Source organism: Stylophora pistillata, chromosome 2 (assembly GCF_964205215.1).
Source record: "Stylophora pistillata chromosome 2, jaStyPist1.2, whole genome shotgun sequence".
NCBI lineage: Eukaryota > Metazoa > Cnidaria > Anthozoa > Scleractinia > Pocilloporidae > Stylophora > Stylophora pistillata.
The window spans coordinates 34739878-34762531 of NC_142520.1; the positions used below are offsets into that span (position 1 = coordinate 34739878).

At 39.2% G+C, this 22654-nt stretch overlaps 2 protein-coding genes across 3 annotated transcripts in view; both read left to right on the forward strand.

The window, feature by feature from the left end:
• LOC148739226 (uncharacterized) overlaps window positions 1-2229 on the forward strand; it is a 16955-nt gene extending 14726 nt beyond the window's left edge. Inside the window, exons 5-6 of one of the 2 annotated variants that reach the window (XM_088747181.1) lie at window positions 1-25; window positions 1454-2229. The exon at window positions 1-25 is cut by the window's left edge and continues 903 nt beyond it. The gene's annotated coding sequence lies outside the window, so the exon portion shown is untranslated. The other variant, XM_088747180.1, reaches the window with a different exon arrangement.
• Window positions 2230-13481: 11252 nt separating this feature from the next.
• LOC148739227 (uncharacterized) lies at window positions 13482-15149 on the forward strand. The gene has a single exon (XM_088749444.1). The coding sequence runs from the start codon at window positions 13482-13484 to the stop codon at window positions 15147-15149; it is 1668 nt and encodes a 555-aa protein (XP_088605570.1).
• Window positions 15150-22654: the final 7505 nt, after the last annotated feature.

Sequence of the window (22654 nt, forward strand, 5' to 3'; positions counted from 1 at the left end):
AACTAGTCACCAAAAGGACTTAAAGGTGAAGTCATCTGTTAGATTTGCCTTACGCTTTTATCTTTTACCGAGTCAATAGTAAAAGATAGTTATAAACCGTAGATTAAACAATAATTTCACTCCAATTAATTTTTACAAAATAAAACTACAGGAAAAGAACAAAAAAAAAAAAAGAGTCTCATTGGGTATGAATGTTGGCGGTAAAAATTTTCATCCGTTAGGCGTAAAAGTTAACAAATCTTATTCTTTGGTTTAATATAAAAGTTAACAAAAACATTTTATGTGGTTAATCAGGGTTTATTCCGTTCTGATCATTTCCTGATCATTTTAAAACCCAAAATAATTGTTCCTTGAGTTTGTATCCAAACAGAAGTATTCCGCCAGTCGTTAGGGCCATCTAGAAATCCACGACTTCGTCGCGATAGTTCTGGCGAATCTCTAATGGTATCCTGCAAAGTAAAAGCTGTCAAACATCACCAAGTTTATTCCAAATTATGAAAGTGACTGTTGCTGTGATTTTATTGCTACCACAGTTGTTAAGATGCAGTCTCTCTGAAGCGGTCCAGTACATTTCAATTTGAAAAATCGATTTCTGCCAAACTTTGCCTACGAATCTCTCTTAGCCTGAGCGTAGCTTACTGGAACTGCCTTGGCTTTTCCAACGAGTGCGAAATTAGTTTTTGAAGCGTGCAATTCTGTTCAGATCTCTAAGGCTCATATATTTAAAACTCAGTCTCTCTGAAAGCGGTCCCGTTCATTTCGGCTTTAAAAATCAATTTCTTTCCAACTTTGCCCATAAATCAAAATAGTTTTTTCCGAGCGAAAAGTGCCCATTTTAATATCGCCGATCATCAAAAATGGCGTAAATTGCCCTTCTCATCTTTTCAAAAAAAATCTTACTTATACAAGTTGTTTTGTTTGTGAGCATAGTAGATTTGTGATTTCGAAATCACACTTTAAAGTCGGTGGTAGTAGATCCCACGTATTGCAGGCGACATTTCTTACAGGAAGCCAAGTAAATCACATTTTTAGAGTCACAGGAAAGTTTAGAGTGAATGGTGCAATTTTTGCCCGTCTGAAAGCTGAGAAATGATTTAGATTCAACAAAGAAATTCTGACAGAGGTCGCATCTTTTCCTATCGCATTTAAAGCAGTCATTGTTATGAGGAATGGTTTGTCAGACAAACCATTCCTCATAGCAATGGCTGCTTTAAATGGCCGAAAATGCAGCTACGTTATTGGTGGGAACATGGCAACGAGAAAAACAAGAATAAATTAGTGGAATAAAAAGCGCTTGTTGATGCCTGTGGGATTTAGACTGCCGGTTGGAAAGATGAGCTTTTGTTCAAGAATTTTACGGTTTTCCGTGCTACCTAAGTTTGAAATAATAGTTATAGCCTTTCGGGTGGAATACAATAACGTTCGTTTTTAACTGGCACTTTTGTTTTAACAGGTTTTCCTCTTCCACTAATTGCTTTAACCAATTGAGATGCACCTTCTGAAGCTAATCCTCCCAAAGCCGAAAGTCCTAATGTTTTGCAACAGTTGGTAATAGAGGTCTTGCCATACTCAGAATGCTTGTTAAAAGACTTCCTCCGACTTGGTTTCTGATATTTGATTTTGACAGTTTTATATCCATACCTTTTTTCAATTCACGATTTTTATCAAATCGTTTAGCAACAGTTTGAGTAACATGAAGCGTGTCATTACCTGATAAAGCATTTGCTGATAATCGAAGCGTAATGGTTTCTCTTTTATGATAAGCTCTGCTGAGATTCTTTTTTTGATTAGGCGATAGTTCAATGTCGATTTTAAATAACTTTGTCGTCATATCTTATATATTATACTTTATATAATTTTAAATGATCATAAAACGTATTTAACATATAAAAAACAGGAAATTATTATTTTGATTCATTCAAACGATAAAAATTCATTTCCGAATTCATTTAAACGATCAACAATTCATATCCGACTTGGTTTATTATTAATTCTTTTTATATAGTACAACCGCATTGACTGTAAAAGCGCTATCAGCAGCTGCTTGTGCATTAAGTTTGTATCTGTAATTAAGCTTTTTAGGATCCTTTGTGACCTTTTCAGGTTGGGCAGTTAGATCGAAATAAATAACTCCGAAAACAGAATTAAAATTACTCAGATTAAGCTGTGTTCCTGAATTATAATCATTCTACCGCATTGTGTATTTCATTAAATCGTCAAATATTCTCATTTTGGAGTCGCTATCGTATTCCACTTCAGGATAAAGTGTATTAGCTCCATATTCTATATTACAAGTTAAAAGATAAGAGCCATTTCCTCGATCCTCGTTAATATTGAAAGTGTCATATTCATAAGGATTCGTTTCTTGATAATTATCTTTTTCACGTTAAAGAAATACAAAAACATGCTTTACATTGTCAATGGTTGGGCTTATCTGAAAAAATCCTGTCGATCTTGTGGTGGGTGATTGTTCAAAGATTTCTTGTTTATAATTCCATCTGTTGACTTTATTGAAGTTTGACAGAAACTATTGAGAAAGACTGGCTTTAGGAGTCAATCTTGGAATCCATAAATAGAACCGATCGATAACAACACGACCATCATCAGCTGCAGCTGCTTTCCAAATCAGATCTGCGTCTCTTGAAAGATTGACAGTAAATTGTAATTGCTTTGGTGCTAACATTCGATCCTCAAGCTCTTCAAAAAAATGATTAACGATTCAGAGGAATCTTTACGTTCACATTATTATTTCCAGTTGTCAACAATCGTCGAGCGTCGAATCCACTGTTTTGATTTGCATTAGCTATTCTGTGGTCTGTGTCAAGGTACCAAAAACTATTTTTAGCAACACTTCTTGAATAATTATCACTGTTTTCAAGCAAATTCTTCAAATTCAATACTTTGTTAAGATTATCAGTGTCATAAATGATTTTACCTCCACTTTTGATAGTCATCTGATTGATCAATGAACGAGAACCATTAATCACTGTCGCAAGATCTGCTTCATAAGCAGTACCATCAGCAAGCTTTAGAAGCTGGAACTGGACCTCAAAATAAGCATTATACTAATCGAAAAAACTACTTCGGTCGTTGATGCTAAATTTATAACCACTTTTAACTTGCGACTAACCATTGGCTGGTAAGCGAATAACTTCATTTAGTTGAAATCTTGTCATTTCGTGTCGTTCTAAAAAACCCCTGGTTCTGAATGCCATTATAATTATAAGTTAGATTATTTTATCGTCCACTTCCACTTATCAAACGATTTAAAATCATATCTGTTGATTCTTCTTGTTTCTTTGGTTCTCTTTTTTTAATCTCTATTGGATTCATTGATGACATTCTTGGTGTAGTTTTTTTGTTTCCATGTAATGTTTTCATTATATAATCACCAGATTTTTGAGAAACAGCTTTCCCAAGACGTTCTCCAGCATGTGAAACACCTGCATTAAGAGCCTTTTTAGCAAATGGTTTGGTAACATTTTTAATACAGCAGATGCTATAGTTTTTATTGGTTTCATTAAATTATCGAATATTATACCAGAACCCTTATGTTTATAGACAAAACGACCCAATTTTGGACGATAGATCTTCTTCAATTAAATTTATCTCATTATATTAATTGGTTATATTATTTATTGACTTTAATATCAATGAAAAAGCTGTATCTTGACAATTCAAATCAATGATTCTTGGTTTACCGTCAGTGATATAGATGCGAATTCTTGATATTCTCTTTCTGTTGATTCAGGTATATTATGTATGCTCCCGGTCAATTCAATGATGAAGACGATATCTCTGGGCAAAAACCGAGTGATAATGGCGACTTTCATAAATTTAATAATCGTGTAAAACCATTCAAGCTTAACTTGGACACTAATAAAGGTTATTATTCATCATGGTTTGGAATTAACATGTCCCGAGGTGATGAATCAGAATACACAGTTGCTATCGAATTATGGTGGAAATTAAACAAGATCGACTATAATACATCAAGTTTAAGTGTTACAATCTCTGTTACGACAGTCTCAAGGCAACTAATGAATCTATTTTCAAACCATGTTCGAAATATTGTTCATGCTACAAAATGGTATATATGGTCTTCCCCTAATTATTTAATGGTTGACATTGTGATGAAAAACAAATGAGGTCAGGTATATGATCAGAACTTAGATATTTGGGTAGTCGTTTCCGGTTCTAAAGGTCATCACAATGACTTACCAGTTAAAGATGCTTGGGATAAATGTACAGCACAGTTCATAACTGTTTTTATATTTCAATGCACCACTAATGATTCGTCAACCACAAATACCAATCAGCCCAGCCACAAAACATTGTGTAGATGAAGCAACAAAAAAAATATATTTACTCTATATAGACAATCGCCGAAATGTTTTTGCATGATGAATCGAATTTCAAAATAGCAGTATATCTTCAATTGATTCAACTCATTTCAGAGTGCATTCTGATGAAATCGAAATTCTTCAAACAGGTACATACCCACTGAATTTCAGATTCACTTATCGAATCATTAAAACAGGAACTCACTACATCTCTTTTAAAGAAACAGGAAATAAAACAAATGTAACCATACAACTTAACGACGACCCAACCACTCAAACTCTTAATGATTTTGTCATTTTCAATTTTCAGTCTGGAACTAAAATAACAATAACAACGAATTTACCAGATGCATTGATTGAAGGAGCTTGTGTTTTATATTTGCAGAAATCGAATTAATCTGTCTAATATATATGAAACAAAGAAGTATATTCAATTGGAATCACATATCAGACAAACTAACTAAAGACCAAATCGATGAATTAAAAAATTTATATAAATTCTATCACAAGAAATATTGGACATTTAAAATGATGCATAAAATAATGAATAGAAAACATGTCATTGGTCAAGTAACATCCGTTGGATTGGTTGCCACTGGAACCATCGTTGGTAGTGTAACACTAAACCAAATTATCCTTGGTATTGTGTCTGGATCTGGAATAGTATTATAAACCTTCTTGCAATAAGAGAATTATAAGAAAAATATTGAGATGTGTAAGTTTGCTTTCACATCCTATGAAAAGATATTAAATGAATTCAGGTCATGTTTGAGAGGGTTTCAATTTGATGAGCATGTGTTTTTAAATCATGTCAAAGTCATTGATGAATTGATAATAGACATGTGCCCATTAGCAGACAAATATTCTAAAAAATATGATTCTAAATTTGTTGATTGTGGACTGATTCAATTTTGTCTCCAATAAGATTTGTTATTCGAGCCCAATACTTTTTATATTGTTCAATAGTTTTCTTGGAGGTTGATAATTTCATTTCATTTGATAACAAATTCATCATATGAATTAGCTTACCAATGATAAACTTTGTTGATATTATCCGTTTTCTTCCACTTTTTTTGAGGTTTTATTTCTTCAATAAGATCAAATACTTTAATGATTTTATTTCTATCATTTCGAGATATTTGAATTCTATATTGATCATTAATTTCATAAATAACTCTTTCTATATGGTATTTTCTGATAGAGACTGATTTTTTTCGGAATTTATACATATTGTTATAAAAATCAATGAACTTGCAATCTTCTAAATCATAACCATAAACTAATCCACAATTAATACAAACAAATGAACCATCTCTTAATTTCACATTTTGATTTTCACAACATTTCTCTTCAAAAATGTCATTTTCTTTGATAGTTTTATCACAAAAAGGACAATAACTGCTATCATCCTCAAGTAATGCTAAATTAATATTATAATCACACATCTCTTATACTACAAATAAAAAAAATTGAAACGTTTTAATTTGAAAACAAGATGAAGAAGAAGCCATTTTGAGTCTGTGTTTTATGATTTTAATTTTTCCATAAAGTTTAAAAATTTCAAGATTTTTTAGATTTTGTCACATCAGTTTACAAATTTTATCCAGATCATTTTTTACAGATCTGTTTTACAGATCAGTTTTACAGATTAGAGTTAGATATTTTTCACGGATTATTTCAGATTTTTAGGCCCTAGGGTTGATGGTTCAGACACCGTGAGCACTATACTACTGAGTGAAGATTAACGACCACATTATTGAATGGAAAACAATGGAACGTGGCTGTCCCTAGGGTACGGCACTCGGGTCCCTAATGGGGAGTATGTTTCAAAACGACAAGTCATATCATTCCGCGTAAAGGAGTAAAATTTGACAATATACGCAGACGGCCATCAACTGTGCACAACGGGAAAAACCCATGAGGCTACTAATTCAAATCTGATGAGTCAAATGCAAGGATGGCAAGCATTAGCGTATTACAATTATGATGGTTTTCTCCTGGAAAACCCAAAAAAGTTCCAATCGTTATCCATCAATCCGAGAAATATTGATGCCACGAATTTTGACAGAGCTCTAGACATTGACAGCCAGGAAATCATTAAAACAGAACGAGTAGAATTGCAAGGCGTCTCCATCGACGAAAATCTTAACTTTGCAAGTCTTATCAGCGACCTATGCACTAGAACTAGCCAAAACTGAGGAGAAGTTCTGGTGCGTCTGTGCAATCTAATTCCATTTAATAATAATAATAACTTTTATTTATATAGCGCTCATATCCTGAGCTTATGGCGCTTTACAACACTGTGCGGGGGACTTTACCAGACTGCTAAGCAGTTTACAATAAAATAAAGGCGAATCTAACAGATCCCCCCTCCCCCAATTTCCAGCAAACAGGCCACAGCACATCACAGTAATCTCGTGTGTGGGTTCTTTAACGTTCCCCGCCTAACCAAATTAACTAATTAACAGATGGAGGATACGGGACCTTCGGTTTATTCGTCCTTATCCGAGAAGGCTAGAACGTCTATCCATTTCTTGATGTTATAGAAAGGTAGCACATTCTCCATAGCCTGCGTCGCAGACAGTCTAAACCGCCGGTATAGTCAGTCCACGCAACGGCTCCCAAAAGCTTGTTCCGATATCCCGCTGTTTGCATATCCATTTTTGATTGGCTAGTTTCTTACGCGCTATCTGATTGGATAACTCTTGCGTAAGGGACCACGCAACTATCACGTAATGCCAAAAATAAATTTGTGTATGTTTCCCAACTGCTTTATAACAGTTGTACATTACATTAAACGTCAAATTTACTTCGAGCTGGAAATAAGATGTCTGCAACTACAGAAGAACGTTGGTAAAAAGCGTTCAAAGCCGTGAGGGAGCAGTTTTAAATCGATAATCCTCTACCTGAACAGGAAAACGCACCTCGCGAATTTCTTGGAGGTCGACATATTTTTGTAAATTTGCCGACGGGCTCCAGTGCCTTCCGATCGCTGCGGATGTTCTGTTCGGAAAGCCTCGTAGTTCTAGTGTTCTCCTTGTAATATCGCCGTTGCGATCGCTTATGGAAGACCAGATTCGACATCTAAACAACATGGGAGGGCCAGCGATCACCATTACTGACGCCATTTAACTTTAATCGACACATCAACTGCTTTTGGGTTCTGAACACCGCTTTGCATCTCCGGAACATTCACTGAAAATTCGTTTGACCTAGGTGTTTGGCGTGGGTGATTAGTCTGGAAGGGGGAAAACGGGCACGGAGATGTTCTTGGCAGAGGACGAAGAGGAGGTGAAGTAGTGATACGGGTAAAACCCCCGTTAGATCCATCGCAGACTTTTTCGATGTTGGAGGATCGTGGTCGTCACTTAGCAGTTCCCCAGATCGTTTGACTGTAAGCGAATATTCCCTTGTACTAAGGCTTTTGAGATCTGCTTCCAATTTTTCTGTTTGCTCGAAAAGTGACCGACGTTTTTTCAGTTTCGCAACAAAGTTTGGGCAGACGTAGTTGTTTTCGATCGATCGCAAAGATATTTCCAAACTTTCAATCTCGGTGAGTACGTCAGATTTTTTCCATCCCTTTGAAAGTAACACTCTTTCGTTTCCCTTTTCGATGACGCGACAGTATAAATTACAATAAACGGACGAATCAGACATAACCTTTTCAACCTTTTGAAATGCAAAGGAAAGCTTTGTACAAAAGTACTTCCAATATACAATTTACACGCGACGACCTTTATTTTTAGCATTGCGTGATAAATTTCGCAAGAATAGGACCAATCCGCATAAGATGGGTAAGAAAATAACCAATCAGAAATGAATACACAGATCCGTGAATCCCTGCGGGATATCAGAAGCTTTTGTTTCGATCGCTTCCAAATTCAAAATTTCTAGTTCAAATGATCCGCAGAAGCTGGCAATTGAGAAAATTCTTTGCGAAAAAAAGATGTATTGTTAAACCTGCCTACAGGGCTTGGAAAATCTTTGATTTATCAGGCTCTTCCACTCGTGTGCGATCACATCAATAATCTTGCTGGGCATATCGTTGTTATTGTTTCTCCGCTTGTAAGTCTAATGGAGGATCAGGTCAATTACCTGCAAAGTATTGGAGTCAGCGCGGTAAAAATTAGTTCCCAAGCAGAGATTGACCGCCTTAGTATTGAGTTTGGAAAATATTCGTTAGTTTTCGGCTCACCAGAAGCGTAGCTTAAGAATGATCGTTGGCGATCGATGCTAGGAAATGATGTATACCGTGCGATGTTATGTGCTGTGGCTATCGATGAAGCACATGTTATAAGACAGTGGTATGTCAAGAACCAATTCCTTACTTCTCTTAACGTGCCATTTTGGCTTCGTCTTATATTATTTAAGTTTATATATTTTCCTTTACAATTAAGTCGAGTGGTAAACAATAGGCATGTTTTCTCACTTTCTCGAGGCCATTTCCAAAGCAGATGTGATAGACGTAAGCTTAGTTTTACTTCATGTTTTGCGTTCGAAATATTGCGATTTATGTAGAGAAATATATTCGTAGTCATAACAGACGGTAATTTAATGGTGAAATGTAGTCTTGGAAATGTATGATTATATAGGTGTTATCATGTTCACAGTCCTGTCAAAGAGCTCTTGTTCCCCGACATTATTCTCCTCGTCCGTTCGCAGCGCAGTCTCTTTGCCCTGGGCTTTTCTCGTGTATTGAAGACATCTTCTATTTCTTTCATGACTTCTTTCAGTTTATCCGATACCTTCTTAAACTTTATCAAAAGCTAGTAGCATTTGCCTCTACAAACAAACAATTTGCTGTTCTCCGCGTAGCGATGCACGTCAACAGTGAGCGAAGAACGAATTAGTTCAGCAACATCAAATGAACTTTTACCGAAAATGTAAATTGTAACTTTGTGAGTAAAATCGAGGAACAAATGAAGCATCTTGAACTACTTTCTACCAATTTCTTCGGAGTTACATCCATGGGAAACTTTTGAGATGACTGGCAACTAGAGAGCGCCGATGAATTTTCGCGGGGAACTTGCGTCATTGAAATTTGATTGGTTTTATCGTGAAACCAAAGGCGACGTGTCATTGGTGCAAACGCGCATTATCACGTGCAGTCACCGTGAAATCTAAACAAAGGGAAAGGAATGTGGTTCGGGTTAAAGCAGCCGGTTGGTGGGGGAGGGAGCGTTTCGTGACGAGCCCAAACAACGGTTGCGAAGGAGACTAGAGGTAAGAGGGTCAAAGGTTTTTGGGTAATTTTTTGTCCTTTCAAAAGAGGCTTCAAAAAGAGGAAAACGTTCACCGCTGACTGTTTCAAGACTCTCGAATATTCTGGTTATGTGCTTACACTTGTGATCCTTCCACGGTCCCAATCATTTCGTCAATTTCAAGCATTTAAATGTACATCATTCGATAAGTACAAATTTTAAACACTACTTATAAGCTCTTGCAGGTCAAGAAGGAGAAAAAAAGCCTGAGATTAAAGAGCAAACTGAAAAAGGTAAAAATCATGATTTTTTAATAACTGTACCTTTTGTAACACGAGTCTGTGTGTATAATTCCGCATACGGCGTAAGTTTCTTTTTTTCCTGAACTTAACTGTGCTAATTCCCTGGCCTACTTGTGGGCCATGGATCGGGTTTACCGGTAATTATGCTAGCGTACACAGTGACAGTGGCGATTACTTTACTGCACTCTATACGTCACACTAAGGGTACTCAAACTACACTTTAATTCATACCTTTGCTATCACAGCTGAAAAATTTGTGGAGCAAGCGGAGAGTGAAGAGATTCCTGCGCTGTGACGAAGGTGAATGAGAGGGTGGATTTTGATTGGTCAATCAAGAGGTTAAGGCCCCAGATGAGTTACTGAATGACAGAGCACCAATGTACCTTTTATTAAACACATTATCTTCTGAATAAAACGAAAAGCGAGCACCAGCTTGGCCTCAGTCATTTTAGGATCAATAGAGTTAAAGTTCGACCGCATATACGTGTACTCGGTTCATTAGGAAACGGAGACAAAAGTTATCTGGGATATTAGTGGCCCTTTAGCAAAGGCTTTAGGAGGTGGCAAATGTTTATCTTTGACTGTTTCAACACTCCAGATGATCCAGTGATCCTCCTATCGTCTTGAATACTTCTTTAAATGCAAGTATCGGAATAAAAATCATCTGATGGGTACAATTTGTTTAAAATGCACTTCTGCAGGTCAAGAGGGCGATAAAAAGCCTGACACCGAAGAGCTAACTGAGGAAGGTAAATAGAACACATATATAGATTTGTTTTGATTTTCCTTGGTAAAGCGGTCAAGTCTGGCTCGCTTTGCACAGTTATTGACTTCGAGTTAAAAGGGGTACGGAGACGGCCCAGAGTTTCAATAGAACTTGGACTTGTTCTAAGATATCTATTTTTTTTTCTTCCATGGCACTTTTCAAGGGAGCAGAGGCGAGCAGAATGGAGTGTCTCGCCCCTTCCACCCACGCCAAATCGAAACAATGGGGTTATTAGAGTTGAGCTGTTAGATATGCCTTAGTAACAAAAGCCGAAAAAATTACGCAAATTTTGTTTACAGGCGAAAACTTTGGGTAAATGAAACTGTGATTCATTTTAGCTGCCGTAATGAATTTAACTAATGAGCCAGGAGCCATTTAGATGTTCTCGATTACAGATCAATATAGTACATTTTCGGCCAATCTTACACTAAGTCTTCTGCTTACAATACAACGTTTAATTTTACGATGACTTCGAAGAAAACTCAGTTCAGGCTAAACTACAAAGATATTACTTATCATATCTTCTTTGAGAATTCGGTGAGACCTACTTGGGAGTTCGATTAAAAAAGAAAGTGATCAGTTTGCTGTGGAAGGTTTGACATAGTTCATTCGAGATAAGCTTTTTAAAGCCACGGAAACTGTGTAAGTACATAGGAGCTTAACGTGAAGACTCGGAGCTTGAAATTTGAAGTCGCGACATTTAAAAGATATCCCTCTGATAAATAGTCACATTCATCTGGAAAAGCTAAAACGTTTTCTTGCTATATACCTGACTCCAGCGTTTGAAATCTGCACATTGAACTAACGTCCATATCAGTTGCAATACCTTTAGGTGAAAAGGGCGTGTACTTGTGGGTGTGTTCCTAGGAAGAATCATTCACCGGTTAAAGGGTCGTGCTAATTGGATGATTTGAAAAACACAAAACTGATAGAACAAAGATAATTATCCGCATCAGGATATGTCTCCTGTGGACAGAAGATTGGGCTACATAGTGAAAAGGAAACTGAGAGATTTAAAGTCCCACCAGTATCAAGTTATAATAAACTTCGAGTCGTATACTGTAATTAAAATTGATTTAATCTGATTTTTTGCCTATTTACAGTACATGTACAACCTAACCTAGATGTCAATGTCGACGAATGTCTTGTCTCGCTAAAAGCACTGATCAAGTTAATGTACAGCAATTAGTTTCAAATGTCAATCGATTAGATCAAAGGTCTACTGTACAAACAAAACATTACATAATGAATCGCTAAAACACGTGTCATTTCACGCGGGTCCGCGTGTAGCATGTGCGAAGAATCTGACACAGGTAATTGGCCTCAAAGGGTTCAACTACCCTTAAACCAGCAGACAAACAGTAAGCAAGTCCCAAAAGAGTTTCAGTCGACACACCCAATTGAATATCGTATGCTAGATCCTGTTAAAGTGACAAGCTCAGATGGATTTCTTGGTCAAGGGTCTGCACAACCGCCATTGTCCCAACCGATTGGACACTTACCTCAGGGTACCATTGTACCTAGGCAAGGAAGTGGAGAAGAAATTGCATAAGTCCTACGTCAAGTTGTTTCTGCACCTAAAGTTCAGTACATGCGTTTCGATGGGAACCCAATGAAGTACGTTTCGTTCATGCATAACTTTGAAATTTGTTTAGAGAAAGATAGTCCTGACAATTCCAGGAGACTACAGCTCCTAATTCAACATTGTTATTGAAAGGAGCGAGAGGCAATTGAAAGCTGTGTGAACCTACCTGTGGAAGAAGGTTATTATGTTGCAAAGAACACTTCGCGTGAGAACTTTGGCAAACCTCACATCATAGCGAAAGCACATATCAAGAAACTAGAGAACTTACCTCTTCTAAAGCAAGCAGATGGACAAAGCCTTCTAGAATTTGCAAGGCATTTGGAAGTTGCTGAAAGAACCCTTACGGGCATGGGACCTGAGTATGTTACTGATGTAAACCATACAAACACTCTTCGAGAACTAAACAGGAAGCTTCCGTTGTTTATGAGGGTCAAGTGGACCGAGTGTGCGGGTAGGATAATCGAGTCTGGTCAGAGGCTCAGATTTATGGACTTTCTTCAGTTTTTGAAGCAGAGAGCAACACTCGTGAACAATGAGTTTGGAGAAGACCTTAATTGTAGCCCATCAAGGGATAAGGAGAAAGGCAAAGGCAGAGATGGTCGGAATCGAACTCCTCACAAGTTTACAACAATGGTCATAGGTGCACGCAACGATCGAAGCCCTCAACACAAAGGCTCGCAAGGAATGAATGGTGCAAGGCCAGGTTGTCCACTCTGTTCCAACCAGCATGGTGTTTGGAGGTGTGGTAAGTTTAAAGGTTTACCTTATCAGGACAAGATGAAGATTGTTCAAGAAAACAGCCTCTGTATTAACTGTTTACATGGTGGCCACTATGCAAGAATATGCCCTAAGACAAATTTCAAATGCCAGAAGGAAGGGTGCAATAAGGAGCACAACACATTGTTACACCCTCCACCCTCTGAACCTGATAGTGTTAGTTCCAGCCAGAGCCAGCCTAATCGAGAGAGCCTAAGATTGAACGCAAGCGATGGTTCAAATTTTGAGACGAGCAATAAAGATGGAGTTAATGTAACTGCTGCAACGGAGCCAGGCAAGCGAGTGTCCTTAAGTGTCGTTCCTCTCAAAGTTCAAGTTAAAGAAAGTGATCTACCACCGGTAGAGACGGACATATGCGTTGTTAGACAGCGGATCGACGGTAGCTCTTTGTCATGAACATTTACCGAAGAAACTTGGAGTGAACGGTCCAAGGCTCAACTTTACACTATCAGGGATGACAGGATCCACAAGGGTGGAAAGTCAACTGCTACACATTTTTTGACGTCAATGGATGAAACTGTGTCCGTTTCGTTGCCAAATGTTAGAACAGTGAAACAAATGCCAATCTCAAGCGACTGTATTATCAAGAAAGGAGATCTAACCAGATGGTCTCACTTGTGCGATATTGAATTACAAGACTTAGAAGTTGGAGAAATTATGTTGGTGATTGGTCTCAAGGAGAAACCAAGTTTGTTCCTATATCAAGAGTACAAGGCAGGAGGAGAAGATGAACCAGTAGCGGCCAGATATAGTTTAGGATGGACTGTAATTGTTCCTGTTCATGGTCAAAAAGATGACCCGAACTGTTCAGAAAATTTCACTCGTACTATAGAGAGTTCTGTTGTTTATGACAATGTTCCTGTCCTGCGAGATGAACATGTATGTCCTAGCCCAATCGAAGGTAGGAGATTAAGCGAGGAACCAGATAATGACGACAGTGGTCAAGTCCTTAATGAACAATTCACCGATGAGTTAGCTGGTCAGAAGGATTCCAATTTGTCATTGTTCAGCAAAGTTGAAAGTGAAATACGTGATGAAGAGTTGGAGAGATTATGGAAAACAGACTTTGAAAACACGGAAGTAGAAACTAAAGTTTGTGCATCGGTTGAAGACAAAAGAGCCCTAGAGATCATGGAAGGGTCCCTTCAACAAGTCAATGGACACTTTCAAGTTGCCTTGCCTTGGCAACGTGACCCATCGTATTTGCCCAACAACAAGATAATGGCAGAACGAAGAGCCCTGCTTCTTAAGAGGCGTCTTATGAAGGATGAAGATCTGTTGGAGAAGTATCGGACGACACTGAATGATTACATCGAAAAGGGACACGAAGAAATGGTTCCTCAAGAAGAGTTGGACAGACCAGAAGAAAAGTTTGGACAGACATCTCTAAATCAGCAGTTGCTGCAGGGCCCGGATCAGACAAATCAATTAGTGGGTGTCTTAAGTCGTTTCAGACAGAACTCTGTTGGAATTGTTGCTGATATTGAAGCAATGTTTCATCAGGTCTTGGTGGACCCAAAGGACCGTGACAGTTTAAGATTTCTTTGGTGGCCAAATGGGGACCTGACAAAGGAAATGAAGGAGTATCGAATAGTTAAACATTTGTTTGGTGCTACATCTTCGCCAAGTGTCACTAATTTCTTTCTAAGAAAGACAGCGCAGTCGTATCAGGAAGAGTTTGACAAGGAAATAATAGAGACAGTGAACCGCAACATGTATGTAGACGACATGATGAAGTCGACAAGCACCACAGGGAAGGTAATCAGTTTAGCAAGTCAGCTGCGGACGTTGCTAGAGAAAGGTGGATTCCGCTTGACGAAGTGGTATGGTAATGACCGAGAAGTGATGGCGAAAATACCAGAATCCGAAAGAGCAAAATCAGTGGTGAATTTAGAACTCGAGCAACTCCCGACAGAGAGCACTCTCGGACTAAAATGGAACATAGAAGAAGACAAGTTTGTATGGGAAGTAATGGAGAAGATGTTGCAGCGAGTAAGTCAGAAACCAGTGACACGCAGAGGAATTGTGTCAGCTGTTTACTCCCTCTTTGACCCACTGGGATTCATCGCACCATACGCCATGAAAGCCAAGTTGTTGTTGCAAACACTCAGTAGAAAGAGGCTGGGTTGGGATGATACGTTAGAAGAAACCGACAAAGAACAATGGAAGAGCTGACTGGATGATATCCCAAAATTGCATCAAATACAGGTATACCGCTGTTTCAAACCTCAGGGATTTGGTGAAGTTAAAGAGGTACAGTTGCACCTCTTCTCGGATGCTTCCCGTCAAGGATATGCAGCCGTTGCATACCTCCGTTTGAAAGATGTGACCAACCAAGTTCACTGCGCATTTGTAATGGGAAAGACAAGATTGGCTCCCATACGTGAGATCTCGATTCCAAGATTGGAGCTGACAGCTGCTGTCATCTCCAATCTTGGAAAGGGAAATTTGCTTGCTATACACATTATCATAGAAAAATTGTAAGGGACAGTTGTAGCGAACATTGGGAAAATTACAAGAATTTGCTGGAGTACCTCAAATGCATTAAAAAAATACCATTTACGGTTCTCTACGTTTCATAATGAGAATCTAAAAAATGCAATAAAACTTGGGCAACTATACCATTAAAGATTTCTTATAGGAGCCGGAGATACTTGATAGTATTTCTCAGACTGTTTTTTTACTTGTTTCCTTGTTTGTGAGCACTTTTAATCAATTAGAGTTACAATAATGGTTATTGGGGCTGCAGATTATATCAAATACTTAGCTAAGATTGACTCACGGTAAAGACTAAGCTAGTGAGGTTTGGCAGTTTATATTAGTGACAACAGTCCAAATTGCCTACTTCCACAATTCGCCTGGCGAGTGATCTGAATAACTGCCGAATTCTTTTTTTTTTTTTTTTCTTTTCTTGTTTATTTAATTTGTTTTTTTTTTGTTTCATCATCATCCCCCTTTAAAACTGAGAACAAAAAGATTGAAAAATGGAATAAAAAAAATGAGAATATTTGAATAAGGAGTCACTTATCATTGTTTTGGCAGAATATTTAATGGTCTGAGTGGCTCCATTCTAAAATTTGTTTAACTAATTTGCGAGCATTATGGTAACTTAAAAGTAAAGTGACGTCCATATTCCTAATGATGGAGTATTTGTAATGAGTGAGAATTTGTCAAATAACTTGTAAAAATGCTTGGGTTCCCAAGACAGTTATAAGATTATTTAGTGATACAACGAAATATGAATTATAGTTAATTTCCTTTACTCGTTTGTTAGAGATATTAAAGTTTATCAATAATCTAAATAACTCATTTTCTTAGAATTTTTACAACTCGTTTACGAGCATTATCGTCATCAGGCGTTAATGTGACTTCCAAGGATATTACGGTTATTATTGATGTTTCTCTTCAAAAAAGAATAAAACTAAAAGTAGGTCTAAGAATATCACAATATTAGATATTGGTAGTAATGCAGTAAATGGTTTGAACCCGGGGGTAACATGTGAAGGTGTAGTCTGATCGTCCGGGTGAGTGTAGTCCTGAGAAGGACTGTTGTCGGTGGCAGTGACTGACGTTTCGACAACCTGTGCGGAAGTCATCATCAGAGTCAAGTGAATGATTGTTGTCAGTAGAATGTTCTTATTCCAGTTCGTGTGAAATGATCGGTTGGTTTTGCCGTGATGTTATTGGCTGTAAGACTCAAGTGACGTAAGTCGGTCGTGATTGGTCTGTTTCGGTCTGTCGGTAAAGTTAGGTTGTTCTTTTTCGGTCGTTTGTGATGTTTATGTCGTGAATGAGTCGTTTGTATGGGGCGGGTAGTTGTTGACATCTGTTTAGGGGAGTCTGTTCTAAGTTAGTAAACCAGCTTTCCAGAGTCAGTCGTTGAAAATAGTCAGTGCTGTAGGTTAGGCATTGCGCAGAGTCCCAGTCAATGTTGTGGTTAGTAAGTCGATGGTGTTCAGCAATGTGATTGCTGACATCACCTTTCCTCGTCGCCCGTCTGTGTTCAGTCAGTCTTGTTGTGAGGTTTCTGCCAGTCTCACCGATGTAGGAGGCTTGGCAGTCGGAACAATTGATCTTATAAATCGTTCCCTGTCTGTTCCTCGGTTCGTCTTTGTCTTTAACGTTGGTTAGTAACTGACGTAGTGTGGTGATGGGTTTGTGGGCGACGCGGATATTGAAGGGTAGTAAGATGCGCGAGATGTTTTCAGACATGCCTTTTATGTACGGTATGGTTGCTGTAGTCGTAGGGGTTGCGGTGTCGTTTGTTTCGGTAGTGGTAGTGGGTCGGTGAGTGTTTCGTCGGATGAAGTCTTTGTTGTAGTTGTTCTTCGTAAAAACACGGTGAAGGTATTTGTTCTCGTCGGATAAGCTGTCTGTCGAGTCACATACTAGTTGTATGTTAGAGTTCTGATAGTTGTGGCTTTGTGTGATGTAGGGTTGTAGGATGACTCGTCTAGTAATCTGTCTAGATATCTTTAGATGAACATAAAGTGGTAGGTGTTCTTTCTACGGACATGAGTAAAGCCTTTGATTCCCTCTACTATCCACTCACACTTGCTAAATTAAAGGCTTATGGTATTCGGGGGAACAGTCTAAAATTGTTGGACTCCTACTTCACTGATCGGTACAATAGGGTGAAGTTGGGATCCACAGTGAGTGAGTGGGAGAGGGGGTCAAGGGGATGTCCACAGGGCTCCGCATTTGGACCATTGATATGGAACATGTTCCAAAATGATCTGACATACAGTGTAAATTCTAATTCTAATATCAATATGTATGCAGACGACCACCAGTTCCATGCTGCAGGCAGTAATGTTACTGAGGTGCATGATAAGTTAATAGCAAGTGCCGAATTAGCCTCCAGATGGTATAGATCGAATTTCTTAAAAGGGAACTATGACAAGTATCAGACAATGACACTTGGGAATAAAAATAATGATATGGATAGTATTATAATTGATGACAATGAAGTTAAATCTACCAAGTGTTTAAAACTTCTTGGGGTATATATAGACAATAGGCTTCAATTTGATGAACACATTGCTAACATTTGTAAGAGGAGTAGCCAGCGTGTTGGAGTCCTGATGAGGCTCAGGAATATGATACCAACAGACACCAAGCTGAAGTTGTTTAAGGCAGCCATTCTTCCGTATTTAACATACAGCCATCTTGTCTGGCATTTTTGTAGGGCGAGTGATACTAGAAAATTGGAACGTATTCAAGAAAGGGCACTTAGGGCAGTTTACTGTGATAAGGGGAGTAGTTATGATAAATTATTAGACATGGCTAACCTAAGTACACTGCAGAACAGAAGACTACAGGATATAGCCATTCTTATGTATAAGGTAAAGAACAATTTATCTCCTAATTACATATGTAGCCTTTTTCAAATTCCACAACTTAGGTACACACTGCGTAATAATGATTTTGGTATACCTAGATTTAATACTGTCACTTTTGGAAAACATTCGCTTAGATATATGGGACCCAAAATATGGGCAATTGTACCAAGAAATGTAAGAGAACTGACATCCATATCATCTTTTAAATGTAACATACGTAGAATAGACCTTGTTTCTAAATTGACTGATAGTAAATGTGAAAACTGCCTTTTATGTAAGACTTAGGTTAGATTTTAAATTGTACATATATATTGTTTTATTTTTAAATTTCTTAAATTTTTAGGTAGTATTTAGTGTCCCCAGTTAGTGGTTGTATAACTGCTATTTTAGATTTGACACATAAATAAAGGTTGTTGTTGTTGTTGTTGTCGGTGTGTGTCGGTTTCCTGTAAACTGTCGTTCGTAATGAGTTATCGTTGTGGCTTACCAGGCAGTCTAGAAAAGGAAGTTTGCCATTTTCTTCGACTTCTCTGGTAAACTGTATGTCAGTGTTTTGTTCGTTAAGGTGGTTGTGGAATGCGTCAATTTCGTCGTGTCGAACGGCGGTGAATGTGTCGTCAACGTAACGTAACCAAAGCGGTATCGTTTGTCGGCAAGTCGAAAGGGCGCGTTCCTCGATGTTCTGCATCATAATTTCTGCTATAACAACAGAAACTGGAGACCCCATGGCAGTGCCGTGTAACTGTTTGTAGTGTTTACCGTTGTACTGAAAGTAAGTAGACGTTAGGCAAATGTTTAGCAAGTCCATGATGTCGTCTGTCGGTAGCGGTAGTGGGTCGGTAGATTGTCGGATTGCAGTCTCAGTGCATTGTAATGCGAATTGAAGTGGAATACTTGTGAACAGTGATTTCACATCAAATGACACTTGTTTGTAGTCGTCAGGTATCTGAACAGTCTTGGTAGCGTTAATGAAGTCTTCAGTGGATTGTAGTTTATGTCTGGATTTGTCGGTTAGCGGTTGTAGTATTGTCATCATACTACACTCACCCGGACGATCAGACTACACCTTCACATGTTACCCCCGGGTTCAAACCATTTACTGCATTACGTTCACTTGGACGACAGAGCGAAAGACTTGCAAATGACTACATCACCTACGCAAGCACTGTCAGGCGAATACGACAACAACTCTGGTTCAATCACCGCTGTAAAGATCACGGCCTTGTTCCGGCCGGGCTCAAACTTAAGCCCCCGTTGAACACACAGGAGGCGATCCAGATCGTCAAAGCCACCTGCAGACGACTGGTCAAAGCGCGGATAAATGATTGCCACAGAAGACTCAAACGCCACAGAAACAAACTACGACAACTACACGACCAACTGAAACAACTGATACCAACTGACCTACTTGACACCGTTACGACAATTGCCGACAAACGAGCCAACAAGACGACTGAACGCGCCCGCACTTGACATCAACAAAAATTGACACGACTGCTACGAGACAAAGAAGAGAGACGAAGCAAACCGGACGACAACTGGGTAAGTAACATTTCTTCTCGTTCCTTAGACAAGACTGAAACTCGGGTACTATCATACGGACTAAAACACTCAGTAACACCTAAACGCATACCGACTGAGGCTATTGTATCTAGTGTTGAGGCGGCCCTGTCTCGGCAACGAGAACTATCTGAGCTGACCAAGGATAACATCAGAAGCAGAATTGCCTCCACTATACAATCAACGTCACTACATGACAGCAACTTGACTAAAGACGAACAACGCGCACTGAGACGACTGAGAAACGACGAGAACATAGTCATCCTACCAGCCGACAAAGGACGAGTTACTGTTGTTGTGGACAAAACTGACTATCACGACAAAATGGACGCACTAGTTAACGACAAACGAACCTACGAAGAACTCAAACGTGACCCAACTCCTGCCCTTCAACGTAAACTCAACAGTAAACCACTGACACTCAAGAAAACGAACGCCTTTGACACCCAACGGTACTATCGACTGAGGTGCTCGGTACCACAGCCACCGAAACTCTACGGTTTGCCGAAACTACACAAACCTGGTTTCCCGATGCGACCTATTGTTTCTTTCTGTGGCTCTCCCACATACCAACTATCCAAGTACCTGACGACAATACTACAACCGCTAACCGACAAATCCAGACATAAACTACAATCCACTGAAGACTTCATTAACGCTACCAAGACTGTTCAGAAACCTGACGACTACAAACTAGTGTCATTTGATGTGAAATCACTGTTCACAAGTATTCCACTTCAATTAACATTACAATGCACTGAGACTGCAATCCGACAATCTACCGACCCACTACCGCTACCGACAGACGACATCATGGACTTGCTAAACATTTGCCTAACGTCTACTTACTTTCAGTACAACGGTAAACACTACAAACAGTTACACGGCACTGCCATGGGGTCTCCAGTTTCTGTTGTTATAGCAGAAATTGTGATGCAGAACATCGAGGAACGCGCCCTTTCGACTTGCCGACAAACGATACCGCTTTGGTTACGTTACGTTGACGACACATTCACCGCCGTTCGACACGACGAAATTGACGCATTCCACAACCACCTTAACGAACAAAACACTGACATACAGTTTACCAGAGAAGTCGAAGAAAATGGCAAACTTCCCTTTCTAGACTGCCTGGTAAGCCACAACGATAACTCATTACGAACGACAGTTTACAGGAAACCGACACACACCGACAGATTACTAGACGAGTCATCCTACAACCCTACATCACACAAAGCCACAACTATCAGAACTCTAACACGACGCGCACAACTAGTATGTGACTCGACAGACAGCTTATCCGACGAGAACAAATACCTTCACCGTGTTTTTACGAAGAACGACTACAACAAAGACTTCATCCGACGAAACACTCACCGACCCACTACCACTACCGAAACAAACGACACCGCAACCCCTACGACTACAGCAACCATACCGTACATAAAAGGCATGTCTGAAAACATCTCGCGCATCTTACTACCCTTCAATATCCGCGTCGCCCACAAACCCATCATCACACTACGTCAGTTACTAACCAACGTTAAAGACAAAGACGAACCGAGGAACAGACAGGGAACGATTTATAAGATCAATTGTTCCGACTGCCAAGCCTCCTACATCGGTGAGACTGGCAGAAACCTCACAACAAGACTGACTGAACACAGACGGGCGACGAGGAAAGGTGATGTCAGCAATCACATTGCTGAACACCATCGACTTACCAACCACAACATTGACTGGGACTCTGCGCAATGCCTAACCTACAGCACTGACTATTTTCAACGACTGACTCTGGAAAGCTGGTTTACTAACTTAGAACAGACTCCCCTAAACAGATGTCAACAACTACCCGCCCCATACAAACGACTCATTCACGACATAAACATCACAAACGACCGAAAAAGAACAACCTAACTTTACCGACAGACCGAAACAGACCAATCACGACCGACTTACGTCACTTGAGTCTTACAGCCAATAACATCACGGCAAAACCAACCGATCATTTCACACGAACTGGAATAAGAACATTCTACTGACAACAATCATTCACTTGACTCTGATGATGACTTCCGCACAGGTTGTCGAAACGTCAGTCACTGCCACCGACAACAGTCCTTCTCAGGACTACACTCACCCGGACGATCAGACTACACCTTCACATATTTGGTAGTGTTTTACAACTAAGTTTGTAGTTTATTTCTAGATTTTTTAACTCAATTTGAGAATTCTAGTTCATTGTAGTGCCTGGTATTCAAACTTTTTGATAACCTGGTCCGACTGTGATCGTCAAACAAAGCTTTTATAGTTGTAGAAAATTGAACATGAAAGTGGCCATCAGCGGGGGAATGGCACTGAGTGAAGAACGTTGTACCAAGTTATAAACTTGTTCAATAAGAGAGCCACCTAAATTGTAAACCAGAACCTTCAATAAAAACACTTGAGTCTGATTTCAATATACCTAAGTAAAGTGTTCAAGTCTCGCTCGCTTCGCACAGTTATTGACTCCGAGTGAGAAGGGGAACGGAGACGGCCCTGAGTCTCAATTGAAGCTGAACTTGTTGAAAGAGATCTATTTTATTTTATTTTATTTTAAATTACTAGATTCGCCAACAGGCAGGGACACCCCAACAGCTTGCGCAAATTACTGCGGGCCCAGTAAACCCACCCATCCCACCCCAGGGGAGGACATCCATCACACATTAATCTCGTTCGTGGGAAATTAACGTCTCCAACCCCTAACCTCCATTTATTCGTCCCTATCCGAGAAGACTA

Coding starts and splice junctions, on each gene's coding strand:
- LOC148739227 (XM_088749444.1), top strand. CDS start 13,482: ATGGATGAAACTGTGTCCGTTTCGTTGCCAAATGTTAGAACAGTGAAA.